General features: G+C 45.2%; 2 protein-coding genes across 2 annotated transcripts; one reads left to right on the plus strand and one right to left on the minus strand.

Annotated features, from left to right (window-relative positions):
- Positions 1–224: 224 nt before the first annotated feature.
- Positions 225–4465, plus strand: SURF4 (surfeit 4). The gene is made up of 5 exons (XM_026860285.1): positions 225–440; positions 1581–1657; positions 2269–2312; positions 3285–3471; positions 3722–4465. Exons 1-5 carry the CDS (start codon positions 335–337, stop codon positions 3986–3988), a joined length of 681 nt encoding a protein of 226 aa, XP_026716086.1. The 5' UTR covers positions 225–334; the 3' UTR covers positions 3989–4465.
- Positions 4466–6875: 2410 nt separating this feature from the next.
- Positions 6876–9601, minus strand: SURF2 (surfeit 2). The gene is made up of 5 exons (XM_026860286.1): positions 9449–9601; positions 9125–9228; positions 8472–8663; positions 7706–7872; positions 6876–6976 (listed from the first exon to the last, which is right to left on the minus strand). Exons 1-5 carry the CDS (start codon positions 9574–9576, stop codon positions 6893–6895), a joined length of 675 nt encoding a protein of 224 aa, XP_026716087.1. The 5' UTR covers positions 9577–9601; the 3' UTR covers positions 6876–6892.
- Between the last annotated feature and the right edge of the window lie 296 nt (positions 9602–9897).

Raw genomic sequence — 9897 nt, forward strand, 5'->3', positions numbered from 1 at the left:
GCTCTTCAAGTCCTTGTCCAGAATGCTCTTTGGGCAGAGCACTACAGCAGGTTTCCAGATTTCCCCTCACTGCTTCCAAGTGGAGAACAACTTCATTTAAATCCAAGTCCCAGGCGTGTGTTTGTTCCTAGATGTTGATGACGCTGTGTGCAGGAGAAGGGCTGACCTCAGCATCTGCCGTGCATGGATCTGTTATGCCTTGTATCACCTTGCCTTCCTTCCCTGCTGATGGTGCTGGCTCTCTCCCCTGCAGTTCCTGCGGGTGACGAAGCAGTACCTTCCCCACGTGGCTCGCCTCTGCCTGATCAGCACCTTCCTGGAGGATGGCATCCGCATGTGGTTCCAGTGGAGCGAACAGAGGGATTACATTGATGGCACGTGGAACTGTGGCTATTTCCTGGCTTCCATCTTTGTGTTCATAAATCTCTTCGGACAGCTGAGTAAGTGGCTCTAAGACGGTTAAGGTGGATGCCAGAGCACTCCAGTGTGTCTGCCACCCTGGCTCATGTAAGCACTGTGAATCATGTAAGCACGGGATGCCTCACTGATTTCTTAATAGCCATTGGCAGCTTAGCACTGATAGTACTACACAGGCTGAATGAAATGAACTCTTAATTAACCTGCTTCAGCCTTTTCTGGAAGTAGTCTTACAGAATTTCTCGTGAGACTCTACCTCTGAGTCAGAGATGCCAAGAATCCATTAGAACAATCTGTTTTCAATTCTGTACATGTATCTATAAACACATACCACACCCCCTGAATTCTTTAAATGAATTACTCATGTTTTTCTTAAACAGGGCAGTGTTAAGACTTTTTCAGCCTCCTGTGCTTATGGGTATTAAACCTCAATGGCAAAGTCTTAACCTGCAGTTGGTACACTTAAGCCTGAGAGAGGTACTTGTGTCAGATTTTCAAAGCCCAGGGATCAAAATAATCCCAGAAGCAGAGCCTCTGTATGTGTTAGGTGGACTTAGGGTATCAGAAATGGAGAGAAGTAAAATTCTTTTGTTTATATTATGTCCCTGATCTACTGTTCTTAATTGCTCTGCTAATTTCTTGTCTTGTCTGGGTGTTTTTACCTTGTATTTTTGTGTAGAGTCAGTTTTAATGTACTTACCAGTCCTCATGTTAAAGTGGCAAAGGCTGTTAGTGTTTTGATGGAAGACTTAAGGAAGGGTATAAAACAAAAGCTTTTGAGGAAAAGAGTGCAGCATGTTTGCCCTAACAGTTACCTCATTTAAAAAAAAATAAAAATAAAAAAAATCCATGATGAGTTGAGTTTTCTTTTTAACTTCTGATGCTTTAATACTGACTGCTGTACAGTGCTGTGTTGGGGACTGCATTCAGCACTGTAAAATAAAAGATACTTCTGGAATTTATAAAATATTTAAAAATACACTAAAACTTCTTGGTTCTCAAACTGATCTGTGCCAATGTGCCATTAAAATTTCCTGCCTGATGTTCTTTGTGGCACAGTTGAAAATAAATCAGTCTGCTCAGTTCAAAACAAATTAGTGTTCCTGCAGCATCTTTTCCTGTGCAAGCCAGAAGTGTAACTGTGTTCAATTTCCCCAACTCAGGCGGCTGTATCCTGGTGCTGAGTAGGAACTTTGTGCAATATGCCTGCTTTGGACTGTTTGGAATTATAGCATTACAGGTAGGAGGCTTAAGTCTTCAGCCATTCTAAACTGTATCTTTCAAATCTTCTCTTCTAGCCCCAGTACCACCAACATATTTAAATACAACTTGCACCCTGGAATTTTTCTCCACCCTGGCCTGTGCCAGTCCTCAGTGGCATTGAACTATTTTGCTGCTTCTGTTTTTCTGAGGTGCCCAATAGATCCTTGGTTGTAATTGCAATTAGTCAGCTGGAGACATTGATTCAATACTTGACCTTGACCGATTTAGAAGTAACTTCCAGTTTAACTGTATGTCAGTAGTGTGCCAAATGTGGAACTTGCAGTTGCTTTGGCCTTCATCACACAGCTCTTATAAAAGACTGTCCCTATCAAAAGGCTCCTAGCTGGTAGCATCCTTCCTGTTCAAAACTGATGAATTTTTGTGGGGGCTAAAGCACAAGTCAAATCCTGGCTTCTGTTCCCTGTTTCACACTGACTCACTGCACCACGCTGATGTAACCTACCTCGTTTCCTTCAGTATAATGTAATTGACTTCCACTGTGGATAGTGTGGGTTTGAGATTATAACATAAATTCAGAATGTCAGTGTAATTTATATGTTGTTTTAACCTGTTTTATTCTTTGCCTAGACTATTGCATACAGCATTCTATGGGACCTGAAATTCTTGATGAGGTATGCCTACTTCTTAAACTTTATATCAGAACAGAACAAAAACTGTTATCTGTCACTGCCAGGTGCTGAGAGAGGAAGTGATTGTTGTACATAGTATTTAATAGAAGGATTTCAGAAGTGATGCATTTATGTTAAGAAACTGTTAAAAAAAAAAAAAAACCAAACTAAACCAGTAGAGTCTGTGTTAATCCCTAGACAGCAGAGTTGGTGCTGTAGAAGGGAAGGACTAATCCTAACCCACTAGGATCTGAGTACTTCTGCTACTAACCTTGTCGAGAGCTTGCAAACAACTGTCTAGACTGGATCAGTGAGCTGCTATTTCCTAAATGGCTAAAACAGCAACTGTGCTTAGGCATGACTAAAGCCATTTTCTGAGAAAACTAAAGCATGTGGATACTAGAGTGTTTCTGGGATTTTAAAACTTGTAACACCTTCTCTAAGTAGAAGACAGGGTTCTTAAGCATGAGATTTCTTTTCAAATCCTGAGTGATGGCTGGCTGTTGTTACCTTTACACCCCTCTCCTCTGAGAGGAGCGTAGGGGGCAGCACAAGAACCATGGGCTTACTACAACCCTGTAAATGTGTAACTTCTTTTAGCAGTACTGCTGCTGGGTTTTTGCAAAGCAACCTCTGAACTACTTTGGCAGATATGGCTAAACCTGAGGTACAGAGTAACTCCAGCCCAACTAAATTCATGCTGTAACCGATGCTAAGCAGCTATGCCTGAACTGTGGGTGCTGGACTTCCCTGGCAGGCTGTACATGTCTGCACAGGCTTGTGTAAATTATTGTTGTGTACAATGCTGCCGTTTCAGCTGTGAACTCTTAACACGGACACGCATTGTAAGGTGCAGAGTATGTCACTCCTAGCATGCAGGTTCTTCCAGAGTTGAAATTGTTACATAAGACTTTAAAATCTATAGATGAGTGCAAACTGTAGTAAACTAACTTTTTTTTCCCCATTTCTCTGTAGGAACCTTGCCCTTGGGGGCGGCTTGCTGCTGCTTTTGGCAGAGTCACGCTCAGAGGGGAAGAGCATGTTTGCAGGTGTCCCCACCATGCGGGAAAGCTCTCCTAAGCAGTACATGCAGCTGGGGGGCCGTGTGCTCCTGGTCCTCATGTTCATGACACTGCTACATTTTGATATGAACTTCTTTTCTGTAAGTATCTGAGTATAAAAGTATGAGTTAAGGAACTGGAATATAGCACCAACTCCCAGATTGGCTGCAAGACCTGATCAGTGCTTACCACTCAAGTCTATTTTTCAGTAGAATTAATATTTAGAAAAAGTTATTAGGTCATCTATACCATGAGAAGCTGTTCTGCTGAACTTAGCCATGCTCTGTTCTGATGTTTGTGTATCTATTTAAGACCTGTATGTAAGCTTCTCACTTTTTCTTTCCCTTGCAGATTCTGCAGAACATTGTGGGCACAGCCCTGATTATCTTGGTGGCAATTGGCTTCAAGACTAAGCTGGCTGCCTTGACTTTAGTCATCTGGCTGTTTGGCATCAACATCTACTTCAATGCCTTCTGGACCGTCCCAGCCTACAAGCCCATGCACGACTTCCTCAAATACGATTTCTTCCAGACCATGTCTGTAATTGGAGGGCTCCTGCTTGTGGTTGCACTGGGTCCTGGTGGAGTCTCCATGGATGAGAAGAAAAAAGAGTGGTAACAAGAATATCAACACTTCTTGGGACATAACATATTAAGTCCAGAACTGATTCTCTATGGATTCAACAAAAACTGCCAGCATTTTACACGTACATGCCCCCTTCCTATTAAAGGCACAGATGTTTTGAATTTGATTTACAGTGGCACCAGTAATATAATAGTTAAAATCCTATTTCTTCAAGGAATGTTGCCTAGGCTTATTCTAACTTCCTAGATTTGGAACTAACCCAAGGAACCTGCATTTTGCTGATGCTTCAGTGAGTTGCAGTAGAACGGTTGCTGTCTAATGTCAGCAGTGTTTTAAAATATGAAGTACTGTGAGCAGATACAGCTGTATCATTCAGTGTGCTGTTGGGTTCTAGCTATAACTAAAAAAGTGGATCCCCTTTCTCACCCTCATCAAAACTGTCTTGTGCATAAGGAGTTCCATTGCTGGTTATAGCATTGCTTATCAAGGTGGAAAGTAGCATCAAAAAAACCCAATCACTGTTATTTTGTGGCTCAGAGGCCTGTAATTCCATTCTGTTTTAACAAGAGGGGAGGTCTTCCCTGCCTCTAAAAAAGACAAAAAGAAAACCCTGAATGTAGTTTTAGCCCCTCTAGGTAAGGAAAGGGAGAGGATTTTTTTAACAAACGGCCCTGTTCTGCTCTTGAGGGGAATGAGGGAGAATCCTGTATTGCTAATCAGGAATTGTTTATAGCTAATCAGATTTCAAGAAGGAAGGGGTGGGGGAAGATACCCCTGAAGAGACAGAATGTTAGATTCTGAAAATTCTGTGCCAAAAGAACTCTTCATTCAGCATTCTTTTCCCCAAAGCAGCCCCTCCTCAATTCCCAAGAAGGGAGCCAAGTCGTGCTGCAGGTTCCATTAAAAAAAGCTCCTTTCTGCTTTTAACCACCTTCCATCCATATATGCCCCAAATTCATACCTGAAGTGCAGGTTATTGGTGAAAGCGTCTTCAGAATTAAACTCCCCTTCCTCCCTGCACTCACTACGTGCAAGATGAGAGCAGTCAGTCTACTCTATAGTCTTTGCTTCTTAGATTCACTTCTGCCAGTCTCTGGGCTGTAGGAGCCCCGGCTGACCACGCAGTGGAAGCGCTGGGGTGCTGGGCTTGAGTACAGCCCCTTCTCTTGGCCCACACCTGAGAGCCGTAGGGAGGAAACGAAGTCAGCCCTGTGCTGCCATAGCCCCAGTTCTCAACTCTACATGAACAGTTATAGCTGAAGAATGCAAGTGCAAAGCCCATGCGGTGAGTAAGCAGCCAGGGATGTAACTTGTGTGTTCAGGAGGAACTCCTCAGAGTAACGGTGAGGAGAGAGGAAGGCCGTTTTCACCTCTCAGTGCCACGACCTCTGTGCCATGAACATGCTTAGTGCTGCTCAGAGGAGGCATTTTGTCCTCTGCTAGTCAACTAGGTGAACCTGTTTCACTAGATAATGAAAGAATTCTAGAAATCATGAGCCCTACCAACTTGCTAACATTACATTGATTCCTTGCACTGTTGTCTCCCTTGAGAAAGCTGCTCAACTGTTTGTTCAAGGAGTAATTCAGCTGAACACCTCCAGCAGGAGCTATTTGCCAGGGTCTCCTGGTAAGGACACTAACCTGGACAGTTCAGCTTAACGGTTGCTTTTTAGGAGAAAAAAATAAGACTGAAAGAACTGATAACAAATAGAAGAGCACTGTTGGATGTTAAACTGGTGATTTTGTTATCTTAAGGGGAAAATAGCCTGTGTAATAGCAAGATGTGCTGCTGCTGAAGGAAATGAGTCGGTATGTGGGGGTAGATGGGAAGGAAAGGCAGCATTTAAGGTCAGGTCACATAGAAGGCTCTCTTTTAAAATAAGTTTTGCAAGTTTTTCACCTCAAGTGTTCACTGTGCCTGTCTCTTCATAGCAAACCAAACTGGTCCTTTCAGTGATGGATGTGCAGCACAGGATGGTTTTACTCAGTTTCACTGCAGGTCCTAGAACGGTTTGATTACATCAAGGCAGCCATTCTCAGATATCGTAACTGCTGTTGATGTTCATAGTATTTATAAATGGAAAAATAGAAACAACTCCTATACATAGCCTTTAAGTTAGCTTTCTCAACTTCTTTGTGTCCTAACTAAGGAGCTGGATGATGACCAGTCTCCTCTGTGAAAGTCAAGTCCCCTTTCCAACAACACCCCAGAAAAGGAACCGATAACTGTCCCTTGCAGCAGAAATACTTTGGTATTAAAGGGGTGCAGTTAGGTGGAGGGCATTATAAGATATTTCTAGGCAGCATGATATGCAGACTTACTAACTGTGAGTCCTGATGCAGAAGATTCTAGTTTCCTACATACACTGTTGTATTCATGCATCTCCCAGAAATACAGTGACCTCTCCCCATGGCTGAGAAGCTCTCACAAGCAGGATGTCAGCTATCAATTGGGTCTGCAAAGTGTTCTGGAATTCATCCTGAATATATTTTTTGCTTTCTATGTGGAAAAAGAAATAAGTATAAATCCTCATTTTATGCTGTATTTTGTACCTTAGTTGTGTTTGAAAATGTTTTGATTTTTGGAAACAATCAAAATAAAACAATGGCATCTTTGTATCCACCTGGCGTGTGTGACTGGTGACCCTCTGCAGCCAGGCTGCCTGGAAATGCTGGTTAGTGCTCTTGGTGCTTTTTCTCACCTACTAAAAACCATCTTTCTGCAGAGGTCTGAGCACAGGGCTGCCTGTACTTGACCGCTGTTGTCAGCCCTTAGTGGTGGGGGGTGGCGTGTTGTTGGATACAACTTAATTCCACCCCACTATTCCCCTCTCTGGCTGTAACTGTTAACTGGAATGAGTAAACACTTCAGCCAGCCTTGTGCACTCTCTAGAGTTGTTACAGAGCAGGCTTTAGGCCATGTAGTTATCGTAAAATTTATTTGCCATTGGCCGTTTTCTTGAAGTTCTTGGGTTTTCGATGATGACTCTTGAATTTCTTCTTTAAAGGGCCTGACTGTTTCTGTAGAGAGAAAAAGTGAATCAGCTGGTTTCCAAAACCCAAATCCAGCCCTGCCCAAGTTCACTTAAAGAGGAGAAAGGGAGTGTGGTTGGCTTTCCCAGCCAGCAGCTTTCCTTGCCTGGCCTTTCTCTGACAGGCATAGGCTTCCATTAGATACAAACAGCAACTGTCTTCTCACAGACATGAACCTGAACTTCAGCCAGCCTTCCCTTCCATAAAGGATCCAGCCCCTCAGGGTTGCCTTAGAAAGTTAAAGGTTTATCCATCTTTACGTACGTAATGTCTGCCTGCTTCCCAAACTGCAAAGGGTCAGGGTAGGTCCTGTAAGGCAGTTCCCCTAGAGAGGCAGAAAAAGGGTCTAGAAAGACCCTGTGACCTCAAAAGGGTTTAAGTAGTTTGTTGTTTGTATGTATGGGGAGGAAGATCACAGAACCCCCAAGTCACGCTTCAGTCTCCCTGTTAAAGAGATCGTGAAGCAGGATCCCACCAAAGAAGAGATATTTATACAGGCAGACAGCCCTGGTTACAGCAGGCAGGATAAACATTTCCTGGTAGTAATTCACACCTCGGGATGCAAGTCAGGGGCTGGCCCACGGGGAAAGTCTATTCTCCTGAACAGCTTTGCACCTTCTGCTGGCTCTCAGCCAGGAACAGAGGAGACAAACACCTACAGGATGGGATCCCAGTTCCATGCTCCCCTGCTGCTGCAGGCCATGGGGTGACTCCCACCTTTCCCCTTTTGTTGCCAACTGCTCTGCTGACACCCGTTCTTCCACCGTCCTCCCCGTTCACGGCGCCGTTCTGCTTGGCTCCGTCATCCTCGCTGTCTGTTGCAAAGTCATCGCTGCCCTTTGTGGTTTGTGGAGCTGCTGGGCTTTTTTCTGGGAAGAGCGCAGCTAAACCAGAAATATTTAGTTCGGGATCATTTCCCTGCGTACACAAGTTCTGCCTCCCCCTAACTTTACTTTGAGGGCATCGTAAAGGTGATTTGCCAACCTGCTTCCACTCTCCAAGAACATACATGTCACTGCTGAAATATTTGGGAAATAAATACACTGGTGTTTTATTAGAATCATGCCTGGTGCTCTCACTAGCCCCGTTGTGGGAACAGCTCAGCACAGGCAGTGCTGGGGTGTTACACCTCTGCTCCCCTACAGCAAGGCAGAGCCTCCAGATGTAAGTGGCCGGGCCAACTGCTGTCAGACTCGCAGACTTGCTGAGAAACAGGGGCAGTGGGATACCTAATGCAGCAAATCCTGGTGGATCTTGTATCCCTCCCCTCACACCTCATGTGAGCCAACTCTGGTTTTTACTTAGTGATAACTGCTATTTCTTATTTGGTGGTGGTAAGCTTTTCCAAAACACAGGAATCCCGAGCTGGATTAAGTCACGTGCCTCTGGCACATGAGCAGCAGGGAGCAGTATGAAGAATCCAGGACAAAATTAGCTGACAAACTCCCTTCAGGGCATAGATGATACCAAAGTTCTTACTCACGTGGGTACAGGTCACTCATGCTGTCGTCTGTCTCCTCTCCATCCTCATCGCTGGACTTTGGCTCCCAGAATTCCTCTTTTCTGTAAGGCTGCCTGCTCCCGTTCATCTGGTCATCGGGGTGCTGCGTCCGCTGCTTCTTCTGTCGCAAGCAGGCAGGGACATACTCCACTCCTTCCTTCTGGCACTCCTCATCTAACAGTGTGAGGCATCAGGCAGCGCTTAGCAAGGCTACCCAGTCACCCCAGTCCTCTTCATTCCCAGCTCTAGCTTATATTAAATGCAACTCAGCAGTATGTCAAGCTCCAACTCTAATACACATCCATGTAATCTACAGTGATAGTACAGATGGGTAAGATGTTAACACAGAGACCGTGCTCGACAAGTGAACCACCCTCTCTGGGCTGGTTTTTGAAATTTTTAGAAGTTTCAGAATGGCTCCTCTCAAGTAAGGATGTTCTAAGGTATTCACTAGGGGCCAATTGTTCCCTATACCTGGGATCTTCCCTCCCAGCTGAGCAGCACACACAGCAACAGAAGTACATTATCATCAGGCTAAAGAAAACTGACTCACTCCCTTCCTGAACATCTGTGGGAATCTCAACAGCTTAGGGAAAAAAACGTTGTCTGGATATATCTTCAGAAAAGCTACTTACATGTTTTTAGGGCCTTCTGATAGCGCTTCCCTTGGACGTGACGCAGCACATGCTCTGGAAACTTGTTGATGTGTCTGAGAGTCAGCTTGCAGAACAGCTGGTGTCTGACAGACACAGAAAGAGCCAGCAACAAGAGTTTAAGTATGATATTACCTAATAACTTATCACTTATAAGCACTGTGCTCAAAGCTGAAAAATACTTTATAAAGACTTTCCCAGTCTCCCAAACCCCATAAATACTCAAGAACTGTGTAAAGTTTTACCCCCTCATGTTTGAGACTGAACAAAGTGTGAAGCACAACACACATGAGGGCGAATACATACAGGTTCTTTGTGCTGGGCACTATATGGGGCTCAAACTTGCCATAGTCGAACTCTCTGGCTGTCTTTATGAGCCGCTGATACTTCTTGCCATTAGTATAAGCCTGCAGCACCGACAGCCGACATGGCATCTCGTGGCCTGTCAGCCTGCATCTCACCTGAAGAAAAACGATGTCTGGTCAGGGAAACTCAGGGCATTTCCCCAGAGCCGGGGAGGGCAGGAGAGGCCTCAGGCTCCCACCAGCGTCCTCCTCCCCGGCCTTCCTCCCACTTACACAGCGGGGAAAAAACCCTCCGGGGCAGGGAGCTCGCTGGGGCCCAGTCCACCTGCTGGGGTACCCTCCCCGGCCTGCCACCAACCGGCCTCGCCCCCCCGCGCGGCCCCCTCGGGGAAGGCGGCCCCGGCATCCCCTCACGAACCCCTCAGGGAGGCGGCCGCCGTCCCCCTCACG

This window comes from Athene cunicularia (genome assembly GCF_003259725.1).
Source record: "Athene cunicularia isolate RWA chromosome 17 unlocalized genomic scaffold, athCun1 chr17_part1, whole genome shotgun sequence".
Classification (NCBI taxonomy): Eukaryota; Metazoa; Chordata; class Aves; order Strigiformes; family Strigidae; genus Athene; species Athene cunicularia.